This window comes from Lactuca sativa, chromosome 5 (assembly GCF_002870075.4).
Source record: "Lactuca sativa cultivar Salinas chromosome 5, Lsat_Salinas_v11, whole genome shotgun sequence".
Taxonomy (NCBI): Eukaryota; Viridiplantae; Streptophyta; class Magnoliopsida; order Asterales; family Asteraceae; genus Lactuca; species Lactuca sativa.
In genome coordinates, this window is record NC_056627.2 from 316,461,914 (window position 1) to 316,475,937 (window position 14,024).

Consider the following 14,024-nt stretch of genomic DNA (forward strand, 5'->3'; position numbering starts at 1 on the left):
GTCTAATAAAGTGATATTTTATATCGATATGTCGAGATCTACCATGATCTCTCGGTTCCTTGGTCAAGGCAACCGCTCCTTCATTATCACAGAAAATCTCCATGGGCTCCTTTATGGCAGGTACAACTCCAAGATCACCGATGAAGTTCTTCAACCATATTGCCTCCTTCGACGCTTCGCTCGCTGCAATGTACTCTGATTCGCACATTGAATCAGCTACGGGTTCCTGCTTGGAACTTTTCTAAGTTACTGCTCCTCCATTCAGGGTAAAGACCCAGCCCGACTGCGAACGGTAGGTGTCCCTGTTGGTCTGAAAGCTGGCGTCACTATACCCTCGCACCTTCAAGTCATCACTCCCTCCGAGGACTAAGAACCATTCCTTCGTCCTCCGAAGGTACTTAAGGATATTCTTGACCGCAATCCAATGGGCTCTGCCAGGGTTCCCTTGATATCTACTAACCATGCTCAAAGCAAAGGCTACATCAGGGCGAGTACAAGTCATAGCATACATGATTGAGCCAACTGCGGAAGCGTATGGTACTCGACTCATTTCTGCTATTTCAGCTTCGGTACTCGGACTTTGAGTCTTACTCAACTTGGCATTACTTTGTATCGGTAATTCTCCCTTCTTCGAGTTTTCCATACTAAAACGTTTTAGTACTTTATCTAAGTAAGTGTTCTGACTAAGTCCTATTAGTCTCTTACTTCATTCTCTCACTATCCTTATTCCCAGAATATAGGAAGCCTCTCCGAGGTCCTTCATAGCGAAGCACTTCCCGAGCCAGGACTTAACCTCCTGCATAGTCGGTACGTCGTTTCCTATGAGTAGTATGTCATCGACATACAGAACGAGGAAGCTTACTATACTCCCACTGGCTTTGACATATACACATGATTCATCTTCACTTCGTACAAATCCAAACTCTTTGACTTTCTCATCGAAGCAAAGATTCCATCTGCGAGACGCTTGCTTAAGTCCATAAATGGACTTCTCAAGCTTACACACTCTATTTGGATGCTTCGGATCGACAAAACCCTCTAGCTGAGCCATGTAAACATCCTCAGCCAACTTTCCATTAAGGAAAGCGGTTTTGACATCCATTTGCCAAATCTCATAATCATGAAATGCGACAATTGCTAGCATTACTCTAATAGACTTTATCTTCGCAACTGGTGAGAAGGTCTCGTCATAGTCAACTCCGGGAGTTTGAGTAAATCCCTTCGCAACCAATCGCGCCTTATATGTGTGTACGTTTCCATCCACGTTGGTCTTCTTCTTACAGATCCATTTGCACCCGACCGTCTTACGACCTGGTACATTGTCAACCAAATTCCAAACTTGGTTGTCATACATGGACTGAATTTCGCTATCCATCGCCTCTTTTCACTTCGCAGACTCCGGGCCTGCCATGGCTTCCTTATAGCTATTAGGTTCATCTAGATTTATAAGTGTACCATCACTAATATACGTGTCCCCTTCGGTAGTAATATGAAAACCATAAAACTGGGGCTGAACTCTAACTCTTTCGGAACGTCTAAGAGGTAATGACTCGTCAATCGGTTCAAACGGAGTTTCCTCCTCGGGTTGAGTGCCAGCGGTAGAGGTTCCTTCATCTATCTACTCTTGAATCTCTTCAAGCTCTATTTTCCTCCCACTGTCTCCTTGGCTTACGAGTTCTCGCTCTCAGAAAACTCCTCTCCTCGCAACGAAGACAACATTGTCCTTCGGTCTATAGAAAAGATATCCAAAGGATTTCTACGGGTAGCCGATGAAAATACATCGCTCACTACGAGGTTCGAGCTTGTCGTGAGTATCTCGTCTTACGAAAGCCTCGCAACCCCAAACTTTGATATGTGCTAACGAGGGAGCTTTCCCTGTCCACATCTCGTGAGGTGTTTTGGAAACCTTCTTAGTAGGGAATCAGTTAAGGATGTGGGTGGCAGTCTCTAAGGCATACCCCCAAAAAGAGATAGGTAGTGAAGCAAGACTCATCATAGAGCGAACCATGTCTAACAAGGTTCGATTATGCCTTTCTGCCACACCATTCAACTGCGGTGTCCTAGGTGGCGTCAATTGTGAAACTATTCCACACTCCTTGAGATAGTCGTGGAATTCAAGACTTAGGTACTCTCCTCCTCGATCGGATTGAAGCATCTTGATTTTCCGACCCAATTGATTCTCCACTTCATTCTTGAACTCTTTGAACTTTTCAAACATTTCTGACTTTGGCTTGATTAAGTAGATATACCCATATCTACTATAGTCATCGGTAAAAGTCACATAGAAGCGGTTCCCATCCTTTGTGGTTGATCTAAACGGTCCACATACATCGGTATGTATGAGGTCCAATAGACCCTCACCCCTTTCACACGTACTAGTGAAGGGTGATTTAGTCATCTTTCCAAGCAAACAAGACTCGCATGTGTCATCTTCCCTAAGGTCGAATGACTCCAACACTCCATCCTTTTGGAGTTGGGCTACGCGCTTCTTGTTGAAATGTCCAAGACGACAATGCCACAATGATGCTCTATCCATACCATTGGAAGAATCCATGCATAAAACATCATTTCCTAAGTTATCTACAATCATAACAGTTTCATAAATTCCATTACATGGTATTGCTTCAAAATATAAGACACCATTTAGATAAGCAAGAATAGAACCATTCTCATTATTAAAAGAAAATCTAAAACCTTGTCTAAACAAACCATGAAATGAAATGATGTTTCTTGCCATTTCTGGCGAATAGCAACAATTGTTCAAATCTAAACATTAACCATTCCTAAGCACTAAATAATACACTCCAATCTTGGTCACAGGCGACGATCTTCTGTTCCCCATGATTAGATTTATTCTTCCATGCTCCACATCCCAATTTCTTCTTAGTCACTACAATTCAGAACAAATATGGTAACCACAACCAGTATCAAGGACCCAAGAAATAGCATGAGATGAATCGTTAGATTTAATTGTGTATATACCTGTGAAAGACGGCTTGATCTTTCCTTCCCTTATGGAGTGCAGGTAGTCTGGGCAGCTTCTCTTCTAATGCCCTGTTTTATGGCAATGATGGCACTCTGCCTCTTTTGGGTTAGGGTTAGGCTTAGTGGGATCAAGTTTGGTCCCACTAGAAGAGGAACCGTCTCGGGACTTTCCCTTGCGGTGGCTCTTAGACGGAGCCTTCCTCTTCTTACCTCTTCCTTGCCCAATGGCCAAAACAGGAGCAGCGGGTGGATTGGGAGTGGGTGCAACAGACTTGTCCTTGAGGTTGCTTTCAGCAACCCTAAGGAGACCTTGGAGCTTACTTAGGGTGACCTCTTCTTAGTTCATGTGGTAGGTCATCCTAAATTGATTGTAACACGGAGGCAAAGAGTGAAGCACCATGTCGACCGCCAAGTCTTCCCCAAAGTCAACATTCAACTTGCGAAGACGATCGACATACCTTTGCATCTTTTGCAGGTGCACGGTTAGAGATTCTCCATGACCCATTTTGGCAGAAATCATGTTAGTGAAAATCTCGTAACGCTCTTGCCTCGCGTTTTGGTGGTATCTCTCCAACAAGTCTTGGTGCATTTCGTACGGATACATGTCCTCATAGGACTTTTGGAATTCGGCGTTCATTGTGGCTATCATGATGCAATGAACCTTCGTTGCATCACGTTCATGAGTCTCAAAAGCAGTCATTTCAGCTGGAGTAGCGATTTCTGGGTTGATCTTCTCGAGCTTCTCATCGAGGACATACTCCTTGTCCTCGTAGCGAGCAATTGTGCGAATGCATCTTATCCATTCACTAAAGTTCGTCCTATCGAAAGTCACCTTTTGACAAAGGCTCATCAATATAAACCAACTAGCAGCAGCGTTGTTCGCGTTCAACATCTGCAAATAGAAAGGACAAAGATAGATTAGAATTTGAATCCCTAATTATCACCCAATAAGAAAAATTAGGGCTAGGATCCAACAACAATATTTACATATTCGAAAAGGGACGCTGTAATCTAACATGTAAACAATTTGAAGGTAAGTGAATGACGATTCACTAATTCTCCACCATGAAAACATAACTTTTAGTTCTAAATGTATTGAGAATTCCTAGGTTTGGATGAGATTCATTGAAACTTTTCAATGGCATGTTTAAATCTCGATATGCCCCTCTCGTTTGTGACTGGGATACCGAGGATCACAAAGTGGGTGTGAATTACCATGCAAATTCACATGGTGCCTTCATTGTAACAATCACCTATTCGATGTACCGGTAAACCACACACGCTCCATCGAACTATGATAAACAATGAATCACCCTTTGCCACCTTTGCTTAGAACCAATTAGTGTGCCGGTAAACCACACACGCTCCACTAACTTCTTAACAAGGGTGCAAAGTGTAATTTCATGGGATTGCATCAATTCACTTTTCCTAAAGTAACTAGGATTGGGAAATTTTGAAAAACATGTAGTTACTTTGTATTTCATATTATAATTTTAATGAAGAGATAAGGTTTCCCTATCCTACCCGTTCGGCTAACGACCCTCCACCGATCAAGCAAGCGGTGGGTGTGAGTGTACACCAATTAAGCGCCATTTTATAGGCAGCAACCTTATACCCACCTTATAGACCGGCTTCGTGAATGAGGCCTACTAACGGTAAGACTAGCATTTTAATCATACACACACACACACACACATATATATATATATATATATATATATATATATATATATATATATATATATATTAATCTTGTAATATTATATTAGTATAGGGTTGAATTTTAAACTTGTAAAATTCTAGGGTTTGAAATTTAAATTGTCTAAATTAAACTTTTAATCACAAAACATAAATTTCAAAACTTGAGGGCAAGTTTTAAACTTTTCAAAACATAGGGGATCAAACAACAAATAATCTAAATTAACATTTAATCACATAATTATCCATATTTGATTTATTTAATAATTTCTTGCAAAACAATTTACCAATTTAATCAAAATAATTAATCAATTATCACATAAGGAAATAAATATTTTATTAATTGATAAATATCTTCAATTAGATCAAGAATATACTCATATATATCATAAAATCGGATTTATATTGATCCAATATGATAAATGCAAGTATCTCAAAGATAAACAACAAGAAATCCCAACATTTGCTCTTTCTGACGCTTGGACTCGCCGAGTACCCCAATGGACTCGCCGAGTCCACTATGGGACTCGCCGAGTCCATCAGACAGAACCACAAAATTCGAATTTTGAAGGCATCAAACAAGCAACCAATGCATCAATTCAATAGAAACCAATCTAGGCTCTGATACCACTGATGAGTTTTGGCCATATGAACATCCCTATGTACACATGCAAACCCTAATGCTTGGATCTAGGTTTCTCTAATTAAGCATGCATTGAATCCAAGACTTCTAATGGCTAATAGATTATAATAACAATAAGAAATCAGAATTAGAAGTTTACCTTGAATCACTTTCTTGATCTTCTTGTCCTTGGAGCTTTAGAGTCACAATTGTCACTCCTCTAATGACTTACAAACACCAACTAGAAAGAGGATGATTTGAGAGAGAGGAGAGGGAAGTGAAAATCAGCCAAGGTTTCTTTCTAAAGCACAAGTGTCGATTTCCTTAACCCTTGGGGTCCTTTTATACTTGTAAGGCTCCTAGGGTTTCACCCTTAAACCTTAATTGGATAACTTAGGCCATAAACAATCCAATACCCTAATAGATAAGCCCTTGGACGAAATCTAAGCCTATCCTAAGCCCTAGAATTCTTCCCCCCTTATCCATAAGGGATTTATAGCCCAAAGTACAACTATCATACAATTGACAGTTTATACCCCTTTATTCAATTAATCTCTTTAAGTCACCAAATTAATTCCTAATTAATTTATGACTTATATTAATCAAATAATAATATTGTTATTCCTTATATTATTCTCATAATATATTAATAATATTTCTTCTCTCATAATAAATCATCTTGTCAGGTTGCTATGGTGAAGGCAACCCAAAAGGACCATGCACAACCGGGTCAAATACTTGCCTAATATAGTTGCAACCTTAGACACTATTCCAACATGTATTACATTTATGTTATGTGTGAGTGTATAGTTACTTTCTTCTAACACATAAGTATTAAGTATTTGCTACGAAATACGTGTTATGTGTTTATATATTGTTGTTTATTTGAGATAAGCGTGGAATGGATGTTTTATATAGGTTTTAAATGAGTTAAACTGTATATGTATGTTATATATACAAATATGTTGGGTAGAACGTGGGTAGACGAAATAGTTGGTGTGTGATGAAGGATGTGTTTGAGGATGAGGCGAAAGATGAACCTTGGTGGCTATGGATTTAGTATTGTATAGATGAACCTTGGTAGCTATGGATTTAGTACCGTATAGACGAATGTTGGTAGCTATGGATTTAGTACTGTTAGATAGACGATGGTAACTATGGAATTAGTACTGTTAGATAAACGTTGGTAGCTATGGACTTAGTACCTACACTGGTAGCTATGGATTTAGTACCCAATGAATGAACCATAGCAGCTATGGAATTAGTGCTTTACGAAATAACCTTGGCAACTATTGTCTTAGTGCCTAATAAAGAATCCTGGTAGCTATTGTCATAGTGTCAAATAAAGAATCCTGGCAGCTATTGTCTTAGTGCCTAATAAAGAATCCTAGAAGCTATTGTCTTAGTGCCTAATACGGAGTGAACGAATAGATGACTCTTAGGGTAGACCCTTAAGAGTAAGGAAGATAATGGGGATGGGTAATTGGAATGATCGTTTGATGATTGAATATATATATATATATATATATATATATATATATATATATATATATATATATATATATATATATATATATATATATATAAAAGATATAATATTGTGGGCTGAAAACCTTATATGCTCACCAGGCTCCCAAGCCTGACCCACTCAGTTTTCTTTGTATTACAGGTTGTGGCACAAGAGCATAAGTTGGCTGACATAACGAGAGATATGGATTATAGACCCGTAGTATAATTAACTGTGTAAGGTCTATGTTGTTCTGTTTATGCTTTTGGTCTATATTGAATATGATATCCTAAGATTTTGTTATATAATGAAAATACATTTCTTTAAAGAAATGTTTTGATAAATTCTTATCATATTTTGTTTTGGGAACAAATTCCGCAACTGTTTTCTGTAAAAGATTACTCTGATTTTAAAAACAAATTATAAACAAATCGGTCTTTTCTGGCCGTGAAATTGGGGATGTCACAGGGTTTATTGGATCTCATACACACCGATGTATGTGGACCCTTTAGATCCACTATAAAGGATGCAAGCCGCTTCTACATGACTTTTACCGATGATTATAGTAGATATGGGTATATCTACTTGATCAGGCACACGTCAAATTCCTTTGAAAAGTTCAAAGAGTTTAAACAAGAAGTGGAGAATCAGTTAGACAGGAAAATCAAGATGCTTCGATCCGATCAAGGAGTAGAGTACCTAAGTCTTGAATTCCACGACCATCTCAAGGAATGTGGAATCGTTTCGCAATTGACGCCACCTAGGACACCACAGTTGAACGGTATGGCTAAGAGGCGTAATCGAACCTTGTTGGACATGGTTCGTTCCATGATGAGCCGTGCTTCACTACCTATCTCATTCTGTGGGTATGCCTTAGAGACTGCCGCCCATATCCTTGACTTAGTCCCTACGAAGAAGGTTGCCAAAACACCTCACGAGATGTGGATAGGGAAAGCTCCCTCATTGTCACATATCAAGGTTTGGGGTTGTGAGGCTTTCCTAAGATGAGAGACTCACGACAAGCTCGAACCTCGCAGTGAGCAGTGTATTTTCATCGGCTACCCGCAGAAGTCCTTTGGATATCTCTTCTATAGACCGAATGACAATGTTATCTTCATTGCGAGGAGAGGGGTTTTCCGAGAGTGAGAACTCATAACCCAAGGGGACAGTGGAGGCAAATCGATCTTGAAGAGATTCAAGAGTCGAGCGATGAAGGAACCTCCAACATCGACGCTCAACCCGAGGAGGAAACTCCGGTTGAACTGATTGACGAGTCCTTACCTCTTAGACGTTCTGAAAGAGTTAGGTTTCAACCCCAGTTATATGGTTTTCATATTACTACAGAAGGGGATACGTATATTAGTGATAGTACACCAATAAATTTGGACGAACCTAACCGTTATAAGGTAGCCATGTCAGGCCCGGAGTCTGCGAAGTGAAAAGAGGCGATGGACAGCGAAATTCAGTCCATGTATGACAACCAAGTTTGGAATTTGGTTGACATCGTACCAGGTCGTAAGACGGTCGGGTGCAAATGGATCTGTAAGAAGAAGACCGATATGGACGGGAATGTGCACACATATAAGGCGCGATTGGTTGCGAAGGGTTTCACTCAAACTCCCGAAGTTGACTATGATGAAACTTTATCACCAGTTGCGAAGATAAAGTCTATTAGGGTGATGCTGGCGATTGCTGCATTTCATGATTATGAAATTTGGCAAATGGATGTCAAAACCGCTTTCCTTAATGGGAAGTTGGCTGAGGATGTTTACATGGCTCATCCAGAGGGTTTTGTCAATGCAAAAAATCCCAATAGAGTGTGTAAACTTGAGAAGTCCATTTATGGACTTAAGCAAGCGTCTCGCAGATGGAATCTTTGTTTCGATGAGAAGGTGAAAGAGTTTGGTTTTCTACGAAGCGAGGATGATTCATGTGTATATGTCAAAGCCAGTGGGAGTATAGTAAGCTTCCTCGTATTGTATGTCGATGACATACTACTCATAAGAAACAACATCTCGACACTGCAGGAAGTTAAGTTCTAGCTCGGGAAGTGCTTCGCTATGAAGGACCTCGAAGAAATTGCCTATATTCTAGGAATAAGGATACTAAGAAACAAAAGTAAGAGACTAATAGGACTTAGTCAAAACACTTACTTGGACAAGGTACTAAAACGTTTTAGTATGGAGAATTCAAAAGAAGGTAGAGTTACCAATCCAAAGTAATGCCAAGTTGAGTAAGACTCAAAGTCCGAGTATCGAAGTCGAGATAGCAGAAATGAGCCGAGTACCATACGCTTCCGCAGTTGGCTTGATTATGTATGCTATGACTTGTACTCACCCTGATGTGGCCTTCGCTTTGAGCATGGCCAGCAGATATCAGGGGAACCCTGGTAGAGCGCATTGAACCGTAGTCAAAAACATTCTTAAGTACCTTCGGAGGACCAAGGAATGGTTTCTAGTCCTCATTGGGAGTGATGACTTAAAGGTGCGAGAGTATAGTGACGCCAACTTTCAGACCGATAGGGACAACTACCGTTCGTAGTCAGGTTGGGTCTTTACCCTAAATGGAGGAGCAGTGACTTGGAAAAGTTCCAAGCAGGAGACCGTAGCTGATTCAACGTGCGAATCAGAGTACATTGCAGCGAGCGGAGCATCAAAGGAGGCAATATGGTTGAAGAACTTCATTGGAGACCTTGGAGTTGTGTCGGCCATACAGGAGCCTATGGAAATTTTCTGTGATAATGAATGAGTTGTTGCCTTGACCAAGGAACGAGGGATCATGGTAGATCTCGACATATTGACATAAAATATCACTTTATTTGACAATAGGTGGAAGGACTCCTCGTAGTAAAGAGGGTATCGTCGGAGGATAATCTAGCAGATCCGCTTATGAAGGGACTGAGCAGGGTTAAACACTTATAGCACGCTAGGAGCATCGGGCTGAAGGACGATATTAGTTTAGATTAGATATTTTAGAAACGTGTAATAGATAAATTGTAATTAACATTTTATGATTAAATAAAAGAGTATTATTTATTAGTAATGTTACTGTCTTATGTTAATTGTTTACCTATTGTTTCATTTTGCATGTTTTGACTTCCTGAATAATAAGAATTATTCAAACTATCCACAGTCATTCATATGTTGGAAGTAGGTATGAATGAAGATTGGCATGAATTGATGTGTAGATGGTCTAAAGTGTATTAGACATAGCAAAACTTTGCTACAACGTTCATGAGTGCTTATGAACAAATTTTGAGCATTGGAATAGACCCACACTTGCTGGAATCACTTCATTGAATTCATCACGAGTGATCGCAAGATGATAATATCATATGGTCTTAAAACCTAGATATACGATTTATTGTTTGCCAATTGGTGGTGCATTGATAGTGGGTAAACGCATCAGTAACTTGATGTTATAAAACGCATTGTTGTGTATGATTTGGTTAGTGGATAGTAAATGCATATAAGTCGAAGTTTATCTGTTTCTTTTATCCGAAGAGGTTAAAAGCGATATCATGGCCCCTTGATGATTTCATTTGACTTATGTGTCGGGCCCGGTCAGGACTGAATTAATGTGTTCAATTAAGTTCTATGTCAAATGAATCAGAGATCGAGAAACAAACTGCTGGACAATAAGTATGACTATGTTCCATGTAATTGTCTGCACGATATCTAGAACCGAGGATTATACGATCCCTTATCTTAAGGACAGGTTATTGATAAGATTAAGAGTTTTGAGAACTGCGATTGCTAATCGGATCCAGAAGTTGCATTTGCATTTGTAGTTATTAGACTTATCCAAGTGGGAGACTATTGGATTAGTGTCTAAGTCCATAACTATATTTGGTATGTACTTGACCTGGTTGTGCATGGTCCTTTTGGGTTGCCTTCACCAAAGCAACTTGACTGGAGGAATAATATAGAAAGAGGTGATTATGGTTTGTTAATATGTTATAAGAATAATATATTAAAAGAGAAATCATATTTGTTTAATTAACATTGGTCAATAATTAATTAAGAATTAGTTTTGTGATCAAAAGAAGTTAATTGAACTTAAGGGGCTGAACTGTAATTATGTGATAGTTGCAAAGTTAGGCAAGGAAACCCTAAAAGATAGGGTGGACGAATTCTAAGGATAAGGCCTTAGGAATTCGTCCAAGATAGGGCTTCTAGAATTATCCTTGGGCTGCTTGGTGGCTAAGTAACCAGATAAGGATAATCACTGAAACCTTAATTTCCACACCTATATAAAGACCCTTAAAGCTAGGGATTTCGGCAACTTGAACCCTAGAAGTCCTAGAGCCGAAATTATCCTCTCCCATCTCTCTCTTTCTTCCTCCAATTGCTATTGGTGTTTGTGATTCATTAGAGGCACAACACTTGAGGTGCTAAAGTTCTCAAGGCTTCAAGATCTTCAATCAACAACAAGGCAAACATCTAGATCTATTTTGTTGTGTTAATTTCGATTATACACACTAGATCTAGGGTTTGAAAGTCTTGGATGAATGCATGTATAATTAGAGAAACCTAGATCCAAGCATTAAGGTTTGCATTAGCACATATGATGTTCTTCTGGATCAAACTCATCAATATAGTCCCACTTGATGTGGTCATTGTCCCACTTTGATCTAGTTCCATAAATGTCAAACACCACTTCAAATGATTTAGTACTTATTGATGCAGTTTATTAGAAGGGAAATATATAGAAGGGAAGCAAAAATATTAGAGGGAAACGAAAATTTAAATGAACCTCTTAGAGGGAAGTGAAACTTTTATTAATGTGGCTCCCTGTCTTTTTTGATGTGGTTTCAATTTTTATAAATGTATTTTATAGTGTGGTTTTGAAAAAAAATAATAATTTTTTTAATATTTTTACTGCAGATATAAAAAACAACACCAATAAATATTTTAAATGGTGCGGTTATTTTGTTTATTAATGTGAAATTGTTTTAATGGTGTGGTTTTAGGCTTCAACCGCACCAAAAAAAATCATCACTATTAAATACTTAATACATTATGTATTAGTTAAGGTCTTTATATATGGCGGTGTTTGGCTAAGCTTATCATTTTTCATAAACACTTTTCAACTTATAGCTTATAATTTATAAGCTAATAAGTTAAGGGAAGTAACTTATAAATTTTGACTTATTTTCGGTATGACACCTTGATAAGTTATTTCTATCCAAATACTCCTTTTAATTTATACGGTGACCAGTAATAAATTAAAAAAATAGCTTAAATAAACTTAACCAAACACTAGCCCAATAGAGTAGATAAGGGATCCAAACGGAGGAGTAGTCCAGTCCATTGGACCACCGACCACATGTCCACATGGGTACTCTTAGCCACCGTGCATGGTATGAAACCGCATGTATGCCACCATGACATAACCACCACTTGATTCAGCTCAAAATTAAGCTGCCATATAAGTTTGATCGATCCCTTAAATTGAGAGGGATTTGTATTTATGATGGGAAGAGACGTGCTTCAGAGACATATATCAGCCCTTTATTGCATAAAAATTACATCACTCCTGAAGGATCTTTACGTAAAGATGAGCGTGGTTTAATCTTTCACATTATCACCATATCTTTAAATGCAATAAAAAAAAAGTCGAGCAACCCTTTTCTAAAATTTATCAGAATTGTCGCATATTCAATTATAACGTAGTAATATTGATTCCGTAGTGGTGTAGTCCATGTTTCTTTTCAAAAAAAAAAAGCCGAATATAATGGAAATACTCATATAAACAGTATAAAGCAATATCAATTAATCTCTATAAGTTCATGAAATATAGGAATAAAATCAAAAAGAGTAAAAAACGAATTACGTACACAAATCTCAGCGTAACTAAGTAAACATGCACTGGACCTAATAAAAGAAAGCTAAAGCGATCCCCAAGAAACTGAAGGGTATCACAGCGGTGAAAGATGAACCAAAACTGCGTGATGGCGGTTGTAGAATGGTGCCTTCTGTGGGTGGAGAAAAAAGTGTGGGTGGAGAAACAAATGCGGGAGTAGCGGACGATGGTGGTGGTAGAGGGGTGGCAGACGTGGCGGAGACGTTGATGGTTAGTTTTTGACCAATTTGGCAATGAGTTCCAACGGTGCAGATGTAATAGTGTATGCCAGGTGTGTTTAAAGTGACTCTAGCGGGGCCGGTGGTGGCGATGGAGATGGGGTTGGCGGTGGTGCATGGGCAGTAAGCCGCCCCCGAAACTTCAGCAACGTTATGGAATCCGGTGATGAAGTTAAAGAGAAGAACATCGCCAACTTTGAATGTGTGAGTTGATGCCCAGGTGTTGTAATCAGAAGGTCCATTGGGTGGAATATTCCACCCCAAGGCGTCGCCGACCACATGTGTAGTCTGAGCCACCATGCCGTGAAACTGCATGAGCACCATCATCACCACCAAATTGAACTTTAAACCTGCCATCCTTGTGAAGAGAACCACTGTCCGATGATTATTTGAAATCTAGAAGGATTTTAGAAGGTTAATGCCTTAATGGTGTTTTGAGAAATAGTTGTGTTAGGATTTATATTTATAGGGAATGGTTGTAGGGACGCGTAAACAACCGTGAATAAAAGGAAAGTCGTATTTAAAATCTAGAAGGATTCTGAAGATTAACATTTAAATTTAAAAAGTCGCTATTATAATAAAAAGAGTCCTTGAAAATCCGTTTTATATTAGAATTATTTTGGTGATCCTGAATTGAATTCGTATTGAAACCAGCAAGGAAATCTCAAAAAATCTGGAAGCAAAATAATCTCCAGATTTAAATCGGGCTTAATATGTTAACTCGACGCATGCACCTTATATAAAGGCGCCGCTTTCACCCATCTTCCCCCCTTTTTTGTTGATCAACTATTAGTTTAAATATTCATGTTGTAGCCTTTGTTGTTAGGGTGTTTTTGATGTTTGCTATTCTGACCAAGAAAGTAAATCCTTTTGTTTACATAGGTTTAATTTCTATTTTATCAAGAGTGTAAAACTTGATTCAACTTCCACCAGTTAGTACGACTTATTATCGTTTGTATTTTCAATTGCTTTGCTTGATGTACAATTTATTTTGTTGTTTGACTTGACGTTCACATATTGTTTCATTTTTGTATTTATTGTTTTATTTTTTGGCAATGTTAATTTTTGTATTTGAGTGTCTAATGATCATTTTTTCGTTAGTTGAGTGTCTCATCTTAAGTTGCGTTGT

At 38.7% G+C, this 14,024-nt stretch overlaps 1 protein-coding gene across 1 annotated transcript; it reads right to left on the reverse strand.

Moving 5' to 3' along the window:
* Positions 1 to 12,688: 12,688 nt before the first annotated feature.
* LOC111891770 (cucumber peeling cupredoxin) lies at positions 12,689 to 13,252 on the reverse strand. Its single transcript, XM_023887833.2, has one exon. It carries the CDS (start codon positions 13,250 to 13,252, stop codon positions 12,689 to 12,691), a length of 564 nt encoding a protein of 187 aa, XP_023743601.1.
* Positions 13,253 to 14,024: the final 772 nt, after the last annotated feature.